This window comes from Mytilus edulis, chromosome 2, assembly GCF_963676685.1.
Source record: "Mytilus edulis chromosome 2, xbMytEdul2.2, whole genome shotgun sequence".
NCBI classification, from domain to species: Eukaryota; Metazoa; Mollusca; class Bivalvia; order Mytilida; family Mytilidae; genus Mytilus; species Mytilus edulis.
The window spans coordinates 29,731,687-29,753,032 of NC_092345.1; the positions used below are offsets into that span (position 1 = coordinate 29,731,687).

The 21,346-nt window shown below is 33.5% G+C and overlaps 3 protein-coding genes across 3 annotated transcripts in view; all 3 read left to right on the forward strand.

Moving 5' to 3' along the window:
* LOC139511923 (putative protein-lysine deacylase ABHD14B) overlaps positions 1-21,346 on the forward strand; it is a 140,412-nt gene that overhangs the window by 50,455 nt on the left and 68,611 nt on the right. The gene's annotated exons all lie outside the window — the stretch shown is intronic.
* Positions 3,673-21,346, forward strand: part of LOC139511917 (protein-associating with the carboxyl-terminal domain of ezrin-like) — a 29,094-nt gene continuing 11,420 nt past the window's right edge. Inside the window, exons 1-5 of the mRNA XM_071299076.1 lie at positions 3,673-3,963; positions 5,352-5,534; positions 6,346-6,516; positions 6,871-6,970; positions 20,193-20,298. Coding sequence (XP_071155177.1) covers positions 3,784-3,963; positions 5,352-5,534; positions 6,346-6,516; positions 6,871-6,970; positions 20,193-20,298 — 740 coding nt within the window. The 5' untranslated portion in view covers positions 3,673-3,783. The remainder of the gene's footprint in view (positions 3,964-5,351; positions 5,535-6,345; positions 6,517-6,870; positions 6,971-20,192; positions 20,299-21,346) is intronic.
* Positions 8,747-15,669, forward strand: LOC139510307 (uncharacterized). Its single transcript, XM_071296812.1, has 5 exons — positions 8,747-8,950; positions 11,251-11,379; positions 11,696-11,762; positions 12,366-12,436; positions 13,540-15,669. The coding sequence occupies exons 1-5, from the start codon at positions 8,747-8,749 to the stop codon at positions 14,152-14,154; spliced, it is 1,086 nt and encodes a 361-aa protein (XP_071152913.1). The 3' UTR covers positions 14,155-15,669.

Sequence of the window (21,346 nt, forward strand, 5' to 3'; positions counted from 1 at the left end):
TGTGATTGTTAAATTTGATATATGCCTTTTTGTGCTTCTTTGTTGAATATCTGTTTGTTTTTACTGTTATTAAGATACTTGTGGTACTTGTTCATTCTGTCATTATATTGTTTAGTGATATTCTCGTATTCTTGTCTTTCGCTTATGTGCTTTGTCTATATGCCATTTGGTGTTACTTCGAAAACTTGTTTGTTGCTTGTCTTTCATTTCTGCTATAAGTGCTTTTTCTGTTTGCCTTTTTCTGTGTCTTTGTACATAATATATGACGTGGCTCTGTACTTATACATCCCGTCAATGTGTTATTGTACTATGGTAAATTTGTGTACTCTTGTTTATAAGTTTTGATATATGCCATTTTGTGCTTCTTTGTTTCATATTTGTATGTTTTTTTAATTATTTAGATTATCACTCAATGTTGACTGCTGTATTTTTGAAATTTTCATCTACATTTGTATTATGTCTGTTTGTTTTGTTCACGCGGCGCCTCGTTGTCAATATCATGAATGGAATTTGTTGCGACTGTCATACTAGTGAGAGGTTTAGCTAGCTACAAAATCACGATCAATCCACCATTTTCTACATAATAAAATGCCTGTACCATGTCAGGAATATGACAGTTGTTATCCATTCTCGTTTGATGTGTTTGAGCTTTCGAATTTGCCATTTGATTAGGGACTTTCCGTTTTGAATTTTCCTCGGAGTTCAGTATTTTTGTGATTTTACTTTTGACTTGGTCTAGCGCCTGTTAACACGCTTATATGACATGATTAAAGAAGTTATAACTATTTGAAATCATATCATTTGAAGATTTAATTCATAATTTTATTATATACAAACTTGAAATCCAGTTTTCAGTGATTTTTCAATAAAATTACATTCTTTGGCAGGCAACTCTGATTTCTTAGGACTTTTGATAATTGATAAATGACATGTGAAGATTTAAAATGGAACCAAGATATATACTTTTAAAACTAAAGGCAGATATGTCTTCTTTTATTTTAGTGGACTTTACACTTTGCCAAAAAAAGTGGCCTTTAATTTAGAGGGCTTAACAGAAGTATAAGAAAATCTATCGTCGAACTTTTCGACACCACGCCTGTGTACCTTGAATAAAAACATTTTGAACCTCATCCAATTTATTACGCAGCGAAATTAAATGTACGATTTACCAAACATATTTATAATTTACGTTTTTTCGTGTATTGTTTTGTGTATCTGTGTTGTTCTGTTCCACCACTGTTCCAGGTCTACTGGTGAGTTTATAGTCAGCCGCTATCTTGTTTAACCCCTGCCTTTTATTGCTAGTATGGGTTTCGTTCATGACCGTAGTCCGTATGGTGACCTGTACGCCATTTTGGTCTATGGCAGAGAGTTAGTTCATTTGCAATCATACCATAACTTCTTACTCTTATATATACCATGTGTATCGTTCCTATCATAATATCTGCCCTGCTCAAAATCTACAAAACTGTCTTTTATTTTATCCGAAATAAATGCATGAACTATTTACCACTGGACGCCAAACAAACAACATTCTAATAAAATTGTACGAAGTGCTGAATACATTTTCATGGTGCTTTCAAAACTTTGTCGAGATTTTTTTTCGTTCACATTTTTACTGAAGTGAAAAGCTTTGGTAGTACGACGTTCAGAATTTCTACATGTTAGAAGGGTGCATAGATATCTTCTGGAACAGTTTCCATATTAAATCTGAGGCGAGAGCACCTCCTTTATCTAATCAATCATTGTTAAGGACCTTTCTGTAATAATCAAAGATGAATAAGAATATTGCTAAAGCTTTTCCATTGATTTTTTCGTTGCAAGTACACTGTGTTCAAGTTCATTGATGAGCCCATAAAAATTTGTCTCCGAAAAAAACCCACATTTATAATGCATTAAAATAACCAGAGACATAAAATACAAATTTAATTACTATAGTACATTTTTTTAATATATCTCTGATATGACAAAAGAAGAAAGAAAGACATTGAGAAAGTTCAACATAATATATTGATAAAAGTATTACTATGTTGTGCGGAATATACAGTATTAATGTATTAGTGTAAATAAGTAACAAATGATGTCTTTTTAGGTTAAATTAGCAGCAGCATAGAGTTTGACAATGATGTCTTCTTCCGATGTTAGTAATCTTTGTACCGCAATGGAGTTCTTAAACACCTCTTTGTTGCAGAATCAGAACGGCTCCTGGTCGTCATTCCAGAATATTCTTTAATTGGTGTGGTTAAATCACTAATACTATTTCTTCCTCGCTTTACTGCGTTGTTTGAAGCATCCTGGTTGCGAACTGTGATAAATAATGTCACTAATGCTGCAAGCGCAACTGTCATTAATTGAAATCCCTGGCAAGGTTCCTCAAAATCGATGTCTATAAGTCCAAGTTGGAAAATACAATCAATCTTTGTTTGAAAAGGAAACCACATGTGATACAAGAATGCTACTGGCGCGCACATTGTTATGATCATTTTAGCAATGAACCTCGTTCTTCTAAATCTCAGAAATCTAAGCCATCTGAAGTTTGCCAAAACGTAGTTATGTAACAGTAAATAGAGTATGGCAACTATCATGAATCTTGTGTTCAGCTGTCCAATGTACGCTGAATAATTGTTTTTCTTGTATAGCACAAAAATGCAGGACCATATAAACACACACAAATGCCATAAACTTCCTACCCTTTTCACGGCATCCTGGATCTCCGAACCAATAGTTGAAATAGCCGTATGCAAAACACTGAATTTATACAAAGTCCCAATCATCTTGATAAGAAATATCCAGTTTGTCTTGTCTCGACGTTGTTAGAATATATAGTGGCATGACGTCACACAAGAAAAAAAATCGGCGCTAACGTCTTTGACGTCCATCCGAGGGCAAGTTTGCCGCAATATATTAAGTATCTGACCAGTTCAACATATTTTTGAGGATTACAAATTTATGTATACACCAATTCACATTAAAAAAAAAACAATTTTAAAGGACAATAAAAGGAGATTAAGGGTTTGTTTCTAATTCAATTCAAATTAATTTTATGAAATAATCTTTCGGAGAGGGAACATGGCTTTATGAAAGGTCTTTGAAAGGTCTATTAGGTATAACATTATCATAGTAATTTTTTCCCAAGGGAATTTATTAAGAATAAAAAGGTAGTCTATTGGAATGAAATAGGCCAGTTGAGTAAAATTAATATTTATTAAACTTAAAATAATCAAGAAAAAAAGGGAGATTTACATAAGGTGAAAATAAAAAAAATTACAAAATAAGTTTGACTGTAAAAATACATATACATAGACATTCTATTCAGAAATGTACTGTAACTGAATTTTTGTATTCCTGTACCCTTATTCGCCGACAGTTTTTCCATATGCAATGACTTAACCGTTATGGCAAACTTTCGTTAGAAATACGGCAACTGCAATAGCAAGAGCGTGAATGGGAAAACCGTCACGATGAAAGAAAATGTAAACAATATGGGAAGAGAAAATATCGTATTAATCGACTTTGACTTTGAATGAATATTAAATTAAAACATCAAATAATTGAACAACTTTTATATGAACAAGTTGAATTTACTAAAGTTTGAACGCATTTGTAATTTAAGCTAAAGAAGAATAATAAATCATAATTCCGGAGAAAAGTCGTTTCCTTTTCGGAGTTTCTGTCAGATCTTATTTAACCATTTTGACTTCCGGTTATTTTTCATTTTGAGTAAATTTTTGTTTTTAGCGATTTCTAGGGCATAAACAATGTAAATGTGATACAAAAATATCGATGGGAGCCGAAACAAGTTCTTTAGAAGAGTGTTCCCTTGAATACCCTGTAATCACAGGTTCAGAGACTCAATGGGAAGTCCGACATGGTATCACGTTTGAGAACGACACCCCAATAACAGTTTTCAGTGAGAGATCTAAGAAAAAAGACAACTTCAGAGTATTTGAAAGAAATATAAAAGTAATTGAAATTGCTGTCCTTGTCTTTAAACTCATCTTAGGTTGTTCAAAACCCTGTAAGATGTGAAATGGGTTCCAAAATACATGTACGACAATCTTTATAAAAAAAGAGTAATACATGTAGAGACAGGTGCTACCTAATGATCCCATGAATGTTTTTTTAACAAGCCCATTTTATATATTTGTTTGACTTGTTAATATAGAGCAACATATGACCACCACTCACAAAATATACTTCTGACTTGCTGGTGCAAGTAAAATGGGAATAAAAATGACATATATCAATGCAAATGTTAACACCTACAGCTATTTAATCATACTTTATCGAGGGAAATAACCTAAAAACAGACAGCAAGATCCATATAATGAGAAACCAAAATTAGAAAATTAAAAGAAAACATTTTATTATTACATTGTACTGTGAAATGGTCCCCGCTTGTAACCAGGCACTATGACTACATGGACTATAGCTACATGTAGTTACATGAATGTGTCTCCCATTCTGTATTGCCTATATATATAGTACTGATAGTACAGTGCTGTGTGTAAACAATGGTACACAGAAAACAATCATTACAAACAGGTCGAATTTAAGCTTTTTTGTGTACTGGCAACACAGACCATGACCAGTAGACCGTAAATCTACTGGTCCGGCTCCAAAACTACTGGTCCTGCAAAAATGACATTCATTTGACAAACACTAATATAAATGATAGATATTTACTTTTATTTTCATGCTTTCTTTTACATATGTTAGACAAGAAAAAGAGAGAGAACTTTGGGCTTGTGGACTCAAAAGTTAATCATGAAGGCTGTGTTCCACATAAGCCAGGACCGGATGAAATGATGATACATGTATATCTTTAGTGTGAAACATTATGAATAATAGATCTGACAAAACCAACTATATAATTTAAACATTAGTGATCTTTTTCCCAATATTTTTTTTTAATGTTTACGTTTTCTTGTCAATTTCATAAACTTTATTCTGATCCTTCTTAAGTTTTGAAGGTCACTTATTTTAAAAAAAATTGTCTGGGTTTAACTCCTTCCAAATTGGTAGAGAATTTCTCAGAAATAGTACTTGATATCGCAGGTAAATTTTTTGGTAAACAAACTAAGATTGTGATGCAATCAGATTTTTATTGACAAATTTCTACTGGTCCATCGGACCACCAGATGACAAAACCTACTGGTCTGATGCAAATTCTACTGGTCTCGGACTACCAGACCAGGGCCAATTTTGACCCCTAATTACAAAGTATTAAACCCTCTGTCGCAGCAATGGTGAAACATAAGGTTTTCATAGAAATATTTAATTATGCATATTACATGTATGTAAGTGATTGCCACATTGAATGATCTACATTTATGTTTATAAACTTTCAGTTTTTGAAGAGTATTCGTCATCCAAATATCCTTCATTACATCAGAGATGGAAAGAATGATGATCGTTTCCTCGTAACAGAAAGAGCAACACCATTGTCACTTGTTCTCGGAGATTTATCGTCCATGGAAGTTGCCTCTGGCATTTGCAATATAATTTCAGCTTTATCATTTCTTCATGATAAGGTGAGTATTTAGAAAAAAAACATGAATTAATTATCTGTATACCTACAATAAACATGTCCAGTGTAACCTGCCTAATCTGACACCTGAGTATTCCAACATCCTGCTTTAACCGACACATTTTTCTAGTCCCAAAATAAACCTATCCTTGCAGAAAAAACCTGAGTATTCAAACAGCCTGCTTATCCAACATTTTGTTTTTGTCCCCCAGTGTGTTGGATAACACAGGTCACACCATGTACACTGTAGTAAATTATTAACAATTGATTCAAAATATAGGTTTTCATTATTCTGGGGTAGAATTTCTGAAAAAGATTTTTCAATACCAAATAATATTTTAATATCTTCCTTTTTCATTACAAAATATCTGATTAAAAACAAAGGAAAACACTCATTATAGCTTCCATTGATTAAAAAACAAATGAAGATTTAAATGAAATAAAGTAACAAAAATCTGTGTATTAACAGCACCTGAAATAAAAACATCTGTCAATTCGATGTCCTATTGAGTTTGTATGTGCATGGCGGGGGGTGAATGCACAGCAGGAGACACTGACACGGTTGACCCACCCAGTCTCGCTCCTTATAGAGTTCATATAATTACCTGAGTATTTGAATTAATCTTCTTTATTGATTGTAGATTTAAAAATCAGTAAATTAAAGTATGAATCTTCTTTATTGGTTTGATTTTAAACATCAGTTATAAGTAAATCATTTGTAAATTACTGTCGTCTAAATTTAAAATGATGATAGAACTACATGTAAGATGCCTAAATGATAATGATGATTATAAGATAATAACATTTATTTTCAGGCCAATATATGTCATAACAATATCTGTGTTGATACAGTTTATGTCACTGAGAATGGACATTGGAAACTTGGTGGCTTTGAATGTGCCTGTCGTTTTGTAGAAGCTAACCCTGAATTCTTAAAAAGTGTTGAAAAATTTAGAAATGAAAATAGCAAAGTCCCTGAGGAAAGGGTAAGTGATCAAAATTATAAAATCAGCTAATGGTGAAAACAAGGAGAATTGGAAGGTATACAGTTTTCAAATGAATGCAAAAATAATCAACAATGCAAATGATACATAAAGATTCCAATATGGCTGAAACCAATTGAAGAAGATCTAGATTTCATGTTAATATTGTTCTTTAATGTGATTTTTAAACATTTATTTCAATACTTTTTTGCCTAGATTCTTGAAAATTAGAATATAAGAAAAGACGGAAAGAAATTGAGAATATAAAAAATTATCATGAATACAAGATAAAGAAATTTGATATTACTAAATCCCTCCTGATAAGCAAAAGAATTGAAATTTCTGTGTTATTTTTAGGGAGAAGGATTGAATTTAACGGCAGAATTTGGTCATGTCAGAGATGTGTATAGTTTTGGTGTACTTGTAGACTCCTTACTAGAACAGTTAGAAGATTTAGGTATGGCTTGATAATTGATGGTTACTCTTTATACAATTATTTATTTCAATGAATGACTATATCATTCAAACAGTGATCTGGAAGGTTTTTTTCACTATGGGCCCAGGGCCCCTCAAAAATAAATTCAATGGGCCATTTTAAAAAATAATGGGCCATGTTGTCCAATGAGTGGGCCATTTGAATTGACTTCTGTACAAAAAAAAAAGTATCACTATTTGTTGACCCTTTGTTGGCAAAGAGGTGTTGGTACTTACCTATATGATTTTAAATAATATCATGGATATTGTTCCTGTGATTCTGTAATTTCAATGAATATACAATAACTTCTTCCAAAACAGACAATATTAAAGATAACCTGTATTTACAATGTTTAAATGGTACTGTTGCCTTGGCTTATTCATGTTCATGGTTAGTGTTTTTTTAACATTAAATTTGGGTCTTCGTTGATACCATACTTATTCCAGGCGTTCCGTATTAAAGGACATTTCAGGCACTTCCTCTGCACTTCTTGTATTATTATTATTACTTCATCACGATGACAAGATTAACAGTAGAGAGTACTATTAATTGATAGAACAAAACAATAGTTCGCTGAAGTCATGTTAACAAAATGTCAAACGAGCCAAAGACCAAAAAATGACAAGGACAGTTAAGCGCCTTTTATGGAGACAAAAACTATATTCATAAAAAGACTTCGGGGGTTTTCAATCAAAATAATAGCAATTTAAACTAAATTAAAGATTATTATTAGAGTTGAATCTCGTCTGTAATAGCCAAATTTCACAAATTTAAAGTTGTTTATAAAAAATTATATCATGAATGATGGTTAATTACGTTTTTTGGGTTATCAGTTAGACCGCATGGTTCTATTATTACCATAGGAAAAAACCCGAGACGTTAAACCTTGTAACTTGTATTGCATAACTTCCTCCAATAAAAGAGCACCTCAATCAATGAGTATTCCACCACCAGTTCAAAAGTACATATATCTTAATCTTTAAAATATAAAAGTCACACAGGTAGATATCTATCATCATTAAAAGGAATATTTAAAATGTTTTGTATATACACATGTATCGGCATAAAAATATGAGCTAGTTCAACGTCATTAAATTTAAAATTTAAAATACTTCCTCGATATTTACAGTTTATTTACATGTATATATATATATGATCAGCATAAATCGTTCTTCTGCATGTTTGCTGGTTTTATTTAGGATAGTTAACCTTTATCTGTATACAGTGTAGTGTGGCCACGTACCCACGCTTACTGCTTCATAGGACTTTATTGGGCTAAGTTGTAGTATTATAGTTTCATTAAAGTGTGGCGAGATCCACGCTTATTCTCTGATAACGATATATATTTAGCATCTTCAGTAAAGTGTGGCGAGATCCACGCTTTAGAAGGCATTATAGACTATGGTTGAGTTAACAAGTGTGGCGAAATCCACGCTCATTTTGTATTAATGTCGAGATTCCTTTATCGATGTGTCCGTAGAGTGTGGCGTAACCCACGCTCACGGTGTCTTTTAAAGGGAAAATTCGCAAAAAAAAATTTTTTTGATATTATGTTCATGCTACATAAATAAGCATATTTTCAAAATATTAAAGGTTTATTCGTATAGATGAGTGAGTTATTCGATTTTTAAATCAGACAAACAATTCTCGACAAATCGCCATCTTGACCGGATTTCGATACTAATAACCACGTGACATCTAATTACCAAAAAGTTCTAGTTCATGGCATGACATGTCCGTTAATTAATCAGTGTAAAAATGACTTGTCAAGCGTATGGATGTTCTACTAGACCGAGTAATGGAAAAAGCCTACATAGTTTCCCCGACCCAGTGAAAAAGAAAGAATTGTGCCAGACTTGGATCTACAACCTAAACTTACAAGAAGCAAGCTTTACAAGTACCAAGAACAAGGTTGTGTGTGAGGACCATTTTGAAACATCTTGTTTCGAAGGAAATATGATGGTAATTATAACTTTTTTCTTGGTACATGTACTTATATCTAAAGTTATTTTATAGATAGTTATTGCTTCTCTGTTGTATGTCTTATTAATTTGTAAAGCTTTTTTGCCGGTTCATGTTCAAGTGATCTCAAGTGCATTAGTATAGAATAATTCCGACTTAGATTATTAAAATAAAAAGTATGAGAAGCAGACAATTTCATAAAGTCAAGTATTGCTAAGATTGATCAGAATATTTAAAAAAAAATTACAAGAAATATTCAGCGTGCGATGCCTTATATATACATTTTGTATACATAGTCCGGTTTAGAGCTGTAAATGACAGATGATCGTAAATCGGTTTTGGCTCTTGTTTATTTAAAATTATATTTTCGTTCTGAGATATAGTATCCAAGTAATATTAAAAGTTTAGACTTTAACAATGTAAAATAGTATCAATATTGGAAAGTCCGCGGATACTTATTTTGGATAAATTATAAACTAGATTTATGCTCTCATTTAGATTTTTAAATTTAGTAAATTTGAGATGCTTTTCCGATTTTTTTTTTAAATGTTTTTTTGGGTTTATCCCCTAACTTGACCAATTTTTAAAAATTAAAAAATTTAAGGTAATTTACATGGCTTTATTATTGCCAGGGTAGTGTCAATGTGACACATGCGGGTATTTTAACGGTCGACTTCCTGGCCGGTTTGTGTTAATTTAATACACAATGAATAAGGTACATGAATCACGTGTGTGATCGCAGGTGAACCAGGTGTGCACAGGTGAAATTTATGAAATATGCCATACCAATAAACTGTCCATGATATACATCCTGTATTCAGCTATGTGTCACGATTCTGATAGTTGTATATAACATATTTGTATAAAGGGATAACACATTAATCAAAGTTGTTTCCCGCGGTGCCACATTTGAAGTTCAGACTTCTTTAAGCTTATCCCCCCCCCCCTTCAAAATACGAATATAACATCCACCAGTCTCAATTACAGACTATCTTGTTCAGATTGTGCTATCTAGAAATTCGGAAAATTTGGAAATAGATAAACATATGACGTGCAGGATAAAAACCCCAAACTCCATGACCCGTAAAATGCAGGACAGAAAGTCACAGTCACACGGCAGGACAAAAAAGTCATAATAAAGTTTTGAGATTATTTTTCGTTGATCAAGAACACACTAAAAAAAAAACTGAAAAATTTATTTAAAAAGCCACTTTTAAATTGATTTTTTTGCAATAAATATTAACAATGTCAAATATTTGTTATGAAAACAATATTTCAACATGAAGAGGCTTGATCCTTAAATGGCTTCATGGTGTCAAGAAATATATCCTTTGCACCATTAAAAACTAATAAATTTGGATTTTTTTGGGGCTTATGAACAATATCCTAAACTTTAAAATGAATAAATATTATAAAAGAATATATTTTAAGATCTTTCTTTTATAAATTGAATAATTACAAAGAAACGATATGTGACTTTTTGTCCTATCAAATTTGTGACTTTTTGTCTTTTGACTTTCTGTCCGTACAGCATATGCCAAAATTAAAGAGTCGTTTAGAAATTGTACAGTATAGGCCAAAATTTAAGAGTAATTAAGAATATGTATAGGCCTAATCCCCCTGTTAGTGTACACTTCTTTTTTCAATTTTACTTTTATTAATATTTCAGCACCTTATCTTCCGTTTTCTATAATCTTTTGCCCCGTTTTTTTTAATCAGAACATCCCGTTATACCCTCACAGTTGGAAAGGGATCAACAAATTAACTTGTATTGTGCGAACATTTTTTTTTAGTTTTTCAACCATGGCTATCAATCAAATTATTTTGTTCATATTAACAGTAAAATACAGATTTTCAGAATATTAATTTTACGTTACTTGATAAGATATTCTGTAAATTATTCAGAATAATTTTGTGTTATTCAAATTATATGAAAATGATCAATATCACAGCTGCACACCCTTCTACGAAAATGTTGAATTGCCCCTACCACACACACACTTTCCTCCGATCTTCGGAAGTCAAATTAAGCTATGACTTTATTTTCACTCTTCTATAACATGTAGAAATGTTTTCAGCGACCTCGAACTGGTCCGGAACATTGCTCCAGGCAAATCCAGAGGCGGATTTAGGGGGGCGGGGCGCCCCCTATTTTTGGGGGAAATGATTGCTTATATAGGGAATCATTGAAGCGTGACTGGAGCGGACCCCTCTTAGGTCAGTCAGTGGGCCCCCACTTATGAAAAATTTCTGGATCCGCCACTGAAATCCGCCACTAAAGTTCATTCTTTTTATTTCAGGGCAGGTTGCTAGGCTTCACATCTAAGCTCAGAAGACTAAAGTCAGACGCAGTACCTACAGTGTTTGCTTTTGACCAAAACTGCAGAGTATACAGCAACCAACAAACAAGAAAAAGAGTGTTGAACGAGGTAAAACAACTGAGGCTTCTCATTTTGTACTTATAATATTTTTAATAGTTATTGCTGATAAATGTTCAAATAAATGTATTTTAAAATCCAAAATGTTAACAAAGGGTAATTTAAAGAATTTGTGTTTCCATAATTCGTTTACTGCAAAAATATATATTCTAGTTGAGTGCGTGTTGACACATCTTTCGGAAATATTTGTTTTATATACATATATATATTGAAGCTGAAAATAAGAACGAACCTGGCCCATAGATTTTTCAGCGCAACTACGAACATACGATTGCATTTCCTTATACTGTTCATTATTTTCTTTCAGATACATGTACCAAACAACAATGGGATCATAGATAACCAACAGAAATCAGTTTTGATAGAAAGTAAAGGTAAGCATAATCTTTCAAATATTGAAATATCAGATAAGATCATTCCCTGTGGACTGCGACTCATCCTTTTGGTCCCTCCATTTTCACTTGCTGTATTAAAATTATAACTTTGCGATATATTCCTATACATAACCGACAACCTCTTTATTTTGATTAAAAAAATGCAGATCCGCTTTTCATATGCATGTTGTCAGCTCGGGGTCCCCCCTGAAAAAAAAAGAAATGATATCGACGAAGTTTGATTGCAACTATAGAAAAAAGCAATTTTGTATCAAAGATATCATTGAAATATTGGCCACTGCACCTTGTCCGTTCAATGAATACTAACCCTTACTTCGCAGATAATGAGTGCGAATCTAGACTCCTATGAAAAAGTATAAGATCTGAGACCAATAGTCAATACACTTTGAAAAGTTAATCTTCGTGTCCTTTATTTTGCTGTTCGATATTGTTCCGGTGTCAGTTCTAATAAAATTAGTCTAAAAATGCACCCAACCCCTTAATGATAAGCTCATCTTTTATTATTGTTTATAAGTGTAATCTTTTTAGGAAGTTCTCAAATGTGTTTTATTCTATTTCTTAATACAAACAAATTTATTTCAGAAGACTGCAACATTCCACTAAAAAAGAAAAAGCATATTCTGAAAGCTGAAGAGGGAAATGTAAGGGGATTGGTAAGCATTCTTTATTAACACTAGCAAATATATCATAGATATTGGGTAAGGATAGGGACACTATAATCAGTAGCTGGTCTTTATTCATACTTATAACGCTTCTATATATATAATTAAAAAGGAAGATGTGGTATGATTGCCAATGACACAACTCTCCACAGAAGACATAAATGGCACAGACATTAACAAATATAGGTCACCGTACGGCCTTCTACAATGAGCAAACCCCATACCGCATAGTCAGCTAAAAAAAGGCCCAGAAATGACAATGTAAAACAATTCAAACGAGAAAAAACTAATGGCCTTATTTATTCGAGAGAAAAAAAACCACCAAATATGTAACACATAAACAAACGACAACCACTGAATTACCGGCTCCTGGCTTGTGACAGGCACATACATACATGCACCCTTACTCTCTTCATTTTATTTCACTACCAAGTTAGAAAGGACAACAAAGAACAGCAAACTCTGATAATATTAGACTATGTTAGTGTTTCACTGTTCCGACAAGAACAATTAAGTCTCAGTGACCTACATTTCAAATTATTGTATGAGATTTCAGTAAAATCAATGAGTTTCATGTTCTTTCATATCCAATAGTTTATATGTAAATCCGTCTGTGTTAAGATTGACTCATGGCTGATCGTTGTCATGTTTATGTGTACAGTATACAGGATGTTTTATTATCTACACGAAACTCATTTTAGTTATTTCTAAATGGAACACTTGGCTTTAATCCTATAAGAAATCCAGTATCCCAGTATTTCATTATTGTTTAGTAATTGAAAGACAGTTATATACAAAAATGTACAAAAAATTCATTATCCCAGTGTGGAAGGAGCTTGTTACAAAAATATAATTGTATCCCCCTTTCGCAATTTTTGGCAAAGGAAAAATTTAAAAGAAAGATCACAACTGACTGTTAGACTATTCTAGATTCGCAATGTTTAGAGAAACTTTTATCTCGAATTCAGGATTTTAATTACTTCATCCGCCCCAACCCTCATTTGTAAACTCCTTCGTCACTGAACCCTGAATCTATACTCAACTGTACAATCTAAATTTAAATGGTCAATTTAATTCCCCCATTTTTTTTTTAGTTAAAACCCATAATGGTTGACGTCGGGGTTCAGACTTTATCACCACAACAACTTCAGACAGATCTCAGTACATCATCGACAGACCACAGCTACTTTCAGACGGCCTTATTGACACAACCACTGGATACAGCTTTTATCAGTTCCCCCCAGAAAGACCCGAATGCATCTGATGAGTCTAAGCCTTCACCACCACCTAGTCCCGAGAAGCCTGACAGTGACTACTCTTATATACCAAGTGATGAATCCCATGAGTCCAATCAGTCCACCTCTTCCGACTCCTCACAACAAATCAGCACAGAACCAAAGTGTTTGGCTTTTGAGAGCTCCATGAGGTCATTGTTTACACGAGTCGTATGCTCAGAATGTGGAGTTGCAGTTTCTGCGGACGAATCCATGATAACCTACAATGGGACATCAATGAAAGTAAAATTCCTCTGCATGGAAGGTCATCAGACATTTTGGGAATCCCAGCCTTTAGTAAACAGCAAACCAGCTGGTAATTTGATGGTGGCAACAGCAATAGTCCTGTCCGGTGAAACATTCACAAGAATATCCCATTTTGCAGATATCCTTTCGCTGAAGTTCATTGGACCTACCCAATTCTACAGTATATAGAAGCACATAACCATCCCTGCAATTGACCAATTTTACCACATGCAAAGAGACGTTATTCTCCAGCAACTACAGGGTAAGCAGCTCATACTTGGTGGAGATGGACGCTGCGACAGTCCCGGCTTTTCAGCCAAGTATTGCACGTATACCTTCATGGACACAAAGACGGGAGTTATTCCCGATTTCAACTTAGTTCAAGTTTCAGAAACAACATCATCCAACAAGATGGAGTTGATAGGCTTCCAGCGGTCCCTAGCTAGCATAGAAGCAGCAAATCTAAATGTCGGAGTGATTGTAACAGACAGACATGTACAGATTCGCCGGGCAATGAAAACAGACCACAGCGACAAAGCCCACCAGTTTGATGTTTGGCATATGTCAAAGTCCATAAAGAAAAAAATCCTAGCAATCAAGCCGAAAAAACTTCTTGCCGAAATCAAGCCATGGATACCATCCATCTGCAACCACATTTGGTGGTGCTCCAGGCAGGCTGACGGTAACCCAGACAAGATGGAAGAGACTTGGAAAAGCCTGCTGTTCCATATCTCAAACAGACACTCCTTTCCAGGAAAGATCATCACTAAATGTGGACATCCCCCACTGACTGAAGATGCACTAAGAAAGAAGAAATGGTTAAACAAAGACAGCCAATCTTATGCAGCGTTGGAAAAAGTCCTTACAGACAAACTTATCATTCGGGACATAAGTCATCTTGATCTTTTCTGTCACACTGGGGCCTTAGAGACTTACCACTCCATGATGCTAAAGTATTGTCCGAAACGACTAGAATTTGAATATGCCTCTATGGTGGCCCGAACACAGCTTGCAGTTGTAGACAACAACCTGAACATTGGACGGCGACAGAAGACGAATGCTAACGGGGAGCTATCCTTTTCTACAAGATGTCCAAAAAGCACCGGCAGATGGACTGCACGTAAAGTTTATGAAAAAAAAGACTACGGCTTTAAATCAGATATTCTTCAGTGCGCAGTCACAAGTCAAATGGAGGGAATCAAGAAGAAAACGACACATCAGCTTAAGTCGCTCTCCTTGCCAGCAAACATAAGTAAGGACCCTGCACCGTGTAAAGAGGACTTGGTGGACGACCACAGATCACGTTTCTCCTAAATTGAATTTGTATATCGGACACTTACCTACACTTCATATGTTGATTATTTTTTGTATTGAAGTTTTACAATTTCTATAGAGAGAGAGAGAGAGAGAGAGAGAGAGAGCCTGGCTGGTTTTCGATTGGATATCAGATTTTCTTATAATATCTCTGCATAATGATATTTCAGAGACAATGAGAGAGAGAGACAGAAAGACAGAAGAGAGAGAGCGGAATATTTTGTTAATATTTTCTTTTTAAGTTTCTGTATAGTTTAAATGGATTTATCATTATTGTCTTATATACAAAGTTCATTATATTATACCGCTTATGTCATGGTCTGTTATTGTGTAATGTTATTCCGCCTGTTTTTATTGTGTAAATAAGAATAAATCTGTATAAAGATATTACACTTTTTTAGTCTTAATCAGATACTAAAAGCAATTATACATCTATGTTTTCGATTATATAAAAAAAAAAAGAAGATGTGGTATATGATTGCCAAGGAGACAACTCTCTACACGAGACCAAAATGACACAGAAATTAATAACTATAGATCACCGTACGACCATCCAATACAAGCATAGCCCTACCCCAAAGTCAGCTTATTGACAATATAAAACAATTCAAACGAAATTTAAAAAAAAAAGCCTAATTTCTTTTAAACGAAATAAATTTATGAACGAAAAACAAATAGGTAACACATTAACAAACGACAACCACTGAATTACAGACCACCGATTTGGAACAGGCATATGTAGTTGGATCCCAATCCTTCCATAACCTTGTACAGCGGTGTAACAGTACAACATAAGAACGAACTATACAAACCAGTTCAAAAAGGCTTAACTCGTCAGATGGATAAAATTACAAATACTATAAATACAAGTGGAAGTTTTCGTTTTGGCAATTTGAGAGTAAATGATGTATCAAACGTTCAAGAATATGCGTGTAATATGTGTCACTGGATAAAAAAAAATAATCCTCAACACCTATTTCCGTATCGGACTTCCCCTTTCAGTGACCTGCAAATTTAAAAGATGATACACTTTCTAAGATTTATACCTCCAACAACGACCCACTGCTCTACATGTGTTACTAACAGCCTAAGATAGCAATTCTTTTGTTAGGTCAATTCTCTTTCGTACAATACCAGAAAACATGGAAAATAAGTTCTCTAAATTTTTACTCTGGAATTATTACCATATTTGTTCGTGCGACAAACTTTATTTCTGGAGATGAGCAGACATGGGCGGAAAACAATAAAAAGACAGGTTTAATATTTGTTCATTCATTTAACATGTATAATATGAATAGCATTTAGTACACTTCGGTCTATACAAATGCAGAATATACCATGAGGGTTTGATTCGGTCAAAAGATATAAGAGATCTGACAAATAGATTATCACTTCGATATTGCAAGACACCCATTTATAACTTTGTACTTTACATATCAAACTTTCGCAAAAAGATCAGTCATTTGATAAAATAAGAAGTTGTGGTTTGTTTACTTGGGAGACACGCACCCAAATGAAGTGGACTAAAGCAGATATAAAAATCACGGTATGGCCTTCAACAGTGAACAAAAGTAAAAGTATATTGTTTAATTCAACTAAATGTGAACATGAAAGAATTAAAGCAGACATACATATATTTTATCGATACATTTAAAAAAGAATATTCAGCCTCAAATCTAGCATATGTATATTTTACAACTATTCTGAATCAGACGTGTCACTTTCACATTCTTTGAAGCCTTCATAAACACCATCTTGTGACGGAAATGCTTCCCTGATAATGTTAACAACACAAGCTGGAATAGTCACTCTGTTTCTCTTGCCAAGTGGTTGCCCTTTTCTGACCCAACAAACAAACTGACGATAAGCCATTAGTCGGCTTTGGCTGTGCGTTAGTACGTCTGGAGCTCTCCCTCTATGGCGTTTGTACCTCAAAAAACTTATATAGCTGGTTTCAAGAACAACCGGGTTCAGACAAACTGTTCTGAAATCGATATTGTCACTAATGCATTCACCCAATTCAATATTACCATCAAGGAGAGAAAAATCGTGGCAACAAAGACATTCCGTCAATAACGGCATAACTATGCATTTAGTACACGAACACCAATCTGTGTTAAACTGTCGAGGGTTGCTAAGGATATCTTGATTTCTGGAACTTTCTGCAGCTTCCATTTCATGGAGCTCTTCTTCAGTATACTCTGGCTCTAGAGCGTACCCAAATTGACCATACTCGTCAAAATCTGCCTCTCTTGACGGACTGGAACCACTGTTAGTACTATCATTCTCCGAACAAGACATTTTTAGTTATGAGTTTATGATTAATTTTTGGACCATATATACACTGTCCTATAAAAACAAGCACGCACAAGTCAAAAGAAAAATATATGTGAGTAAAAGTTAATTGAATCATCAAAGTTACTATCCTTTGGTCTCAATGTTTGTTAACTAATTAATGTGTTTTTATGGGCAAGCGCAAATCCTCATCCAAATAATAAAACCTATATGTAATAATCCCTTCCTACCACACCGAGATTAAATGCCAAGCGGTAGACATATTTCAGGTACTGATTAAGTAATTAAATGAACAATAGATAGCAATAATTAATCATAAATGTGCAAAGATTTAAAAACAAAAGTATTTTTTCTTTATTCGTACATATTATATTCCGCTTCGGTGGAGTTATTTTCAGATAGTTTCATTTATTTATTAATAAATGGCTTTCAAAAGTCTAAATGTAAGTGTTCTCGTACATTTTTTTGCCTAATAAAGACAATCAAAATGCTTTGGTAAAGTTTTTTCTAGGTTCATCTTTTTATGAGACATAAATCAAGGACAAGAAATGTATATCATTTTATTCTGACACATAAATTAAGTTTCCCGTCTTTAACCGAAAATTATTTATTTCTTAGTAAATTAACTTATTTGAATTCAAATAAATAATAGCACCAAATATAATTAAATAATTCCACGGCAATCTATTTTTATTTGTTACCAACTGGAATATGTATTTTAATTTAAATGTGTTTATTAAATGCTCCCTTGTTATATACATAATCCACTGATCCGAATAGACAGTCACACCTGGCAAGGTGTGCCCTAGAGGCGTGGTTAATACCGATTAAGCGCAAATAACAATTTACCTTTCACCAAGCCATCTACGAGTTTTGCCACAGAACCGTGAATGCACACATCGTATAAACCTCGTCAGAGCAGAGATAGAAAAAGGTGAATAATAGTACACCAAAATATTGTTTTTACAGATTATTATACTTAAATTTGTTCACCTTATCAGTCCGAAAATGCATTAATTAAAAATAAATTTATAATTTTTTGTGTTGTCTACAAAAATAAATCGAATATATAAGTTTAACATAGGAAATTTATCTCATGAATGTGTACAATTACACGTCTGTGCGTTTTATCTTCTTATTATCGGATGGTTATTAGATAAAGCATAAGTCATTGGCGCGCTTACGTTTACGTTAAAATATGATTAATAAACAAGACTTTTAATGATTATTTTTTAAATCCCGGCATGCAAAAACCAGGAGAAAACGTCACGACCTACAGGAAGTAGTTAATATTTTTTCATTAATTATTGAATTTCTCCTTTATTACTGCATATATATCGATAAAACTTTGTGAATATATATATTATGTCATAATGAACATATTTAAACCATAAGTAAAAAATCGCGAATTTTCCCTTTAAGCTAACTTGATGTTGGATCGATATCATTGAGAATTCTCGACCTGCTTGTGTGTAGTAGAAAGCATAGTCTCCTTGATTGAAATTCTATGTCCATTAGGATTGAATTGTCACAACTGGGTTCCAGTAATCCAATTGTGCTTGAATCAATTATCACTTGGATAAGGTCTACTTCGCTACCGTTGTGTTTGAATTGAATACTGAGCTTTTCATGTAGCAGTTGGATATTGCTTAAGATTGATTTTCTCTGGTTCGACAGTGCAGGACAAAGTAGTAAGAAATGTTCCAAGGTTTCATCTGATGTTTGACACAAAGGACACGTTGCCAATAGTCCTTTGTTTTTTGAATGCCTTGTTCTGTCAGCCATGAGTATATAACTTCCTGTTGCTATTCTTAATTTTACGGGTATTCTCATAGCTTCTTGCATGGAATTACTAGCAGATAGGTTTACTAATACATGTGTCTTTCCTGGTATATATTGACTATTTAAATACTTTAGTGAGGGGTACAGCTTACAATGACCCTCGATAAAATGTTTCCAATACTTTGATACTTCTTTATTTACCATGGTCTTCCATTTTAATTTTTGAATTTGACTGTCTAATAGATATAAACCGCATGGTTCTATTACCATAGGAAAACACCCGAGACGTCCCAAAAATATACAGGTGCTCCTATGATTGGAGGAACATTATACAGTTGTGTACACACACATGGCGGCACGGAACACGATCGGAAATCCATTTGACGATATCTAAAAGTTTCGAAACGATGTGAAAAATATCGTGCGCCACGTGGGCGCTTACATTTGTCACTCTATGTGCCATTTCTGGTCAATATGCGCTATAGGCGCAGGGCGCACGTCCTTCCCGATCACTGTTCAAATAAAGATCTAGCCGAAATTTGGTTTGATTGTGTACCACTATATATAGATCGCTATACTTTGGCAACCTTGATTACTACGGCCTTGGAAACTGGAAAGTCAATTAGCGGCCATTTTTTAAGATACATGTAACACTCACCTATAGCAGGTGAATCTTTTTTTTTCAATTGTACAAACTTGTAATGAAGGCTTTAAACTTAATTTAAAATATATGTATGCATTGGTTTAATATTTTCTTGAACATCATAGATACCAGAAACACTTTTCATATGACTTTAATTTTGTATAGTTATATCTCTTGTATATATTTCTTTCAGATGATATAATAAAAACTTTTGAACTCAGAATTCAAGATGAGTGTTTAAACAGTGATCCAAAACAAAGACCAAAGCTTCACACTTTTTTGGAGGATAAAATATTCAGGTATGATTCTTGCTATAAGATATTTTCATTTTACAGTAGATTTGTTCTACAATGTTCTTTACCTAAGAAACTTAGTTAGGTAATATAAAAATTGTAAAATTTATTTATGAAAATATTGTAGGACAAATTACATTAATTTGTTACCATTTACAATTTATTGGATGTTATGAGGACAATGTACATATTTATTGCCAATCTAGCTAAGTAACTTTAAACAAAAACTTAAAAAAAAAAAGGGCTCTCTTGTTAATCTTGTACGTGTATAAAACTTTGATGATTGATTGATTGTTGGTTGCTTAACGTCCAGTGGCAAATATTTCATGCATATTCAGGACGAGAACAAGTTCACAATAAATACAATAAATAGGTTGATACGATAGAGGCCATCTGGGATGATGGTCAGAGAAATTTAGACTACCACTGGAAAATGAGGGTATCTTGGATAGGGACATAAATTTTGCCTTGCAACAGGCCACCTACGGACCCCTCAAAAGAGTTGTTGCAAGGGATCTTAACGTGCAAAGAGCGTGGCACTCTCTTTACTATAAAACTTTGAGGATATTGAGTGTTGACATTGAAGTGATCCATTGTGTGGAAAATAGTTTCATGGCCTTAAACAAAGTACAGTAACTAAATAGCATATTGATTTAAGGGCTATATCATTCAAAAAATTATGTTAGAGGGTAGGAAGTGATTTCAAATTTCACATTCAAAATCCTTTCAGTAAATTATTTTGTATACATCAAATGGACATAAATCAAAATGACCGACACAAGACCAAAGGTCAAAATCCAAACTTCTCTTGCTACCCTTGCACATTCATTTTTTATTGGAGTAGCCCTAACATATTTCTTGTCTTGATTTCACTTCTAATATGACGTCCTTATTACACATTGTAAACAAAGCTGTGTTCTAATAAGCACAAAGTGTGTTTAACACATGTGCATAAATTTATTGTTCATATCCTCATTATTTTCATTCGTTGTTATTCTAATTAAAATATATATTCATATTAAAATGAGCATAGAGCATGACATGAAGGAATTAT

Coding starts and splice junctions, on each gene's coding strand:
- LOC139510307 (XM_071296812.1), top strand. CDS start 8,747: ATGACTTGTCAAGCGTATGGATGTTCTACTAGACCGAGTAATGGAAAA. Junction 11,380..11,695: donor GAAAAAGAGTGTTGAACGAG/GTAAAACAACTG, acceptor ATTTTCTTTCAG/ATACATGTACCAAACAACAA. Junction 12,437..13,539: donor AGGGAAATGTAAGGGGATTG/GTAAGCATTCTT, acceptor TTTTTTTTTTAG/TTAAAACCCATAATGGTTGA.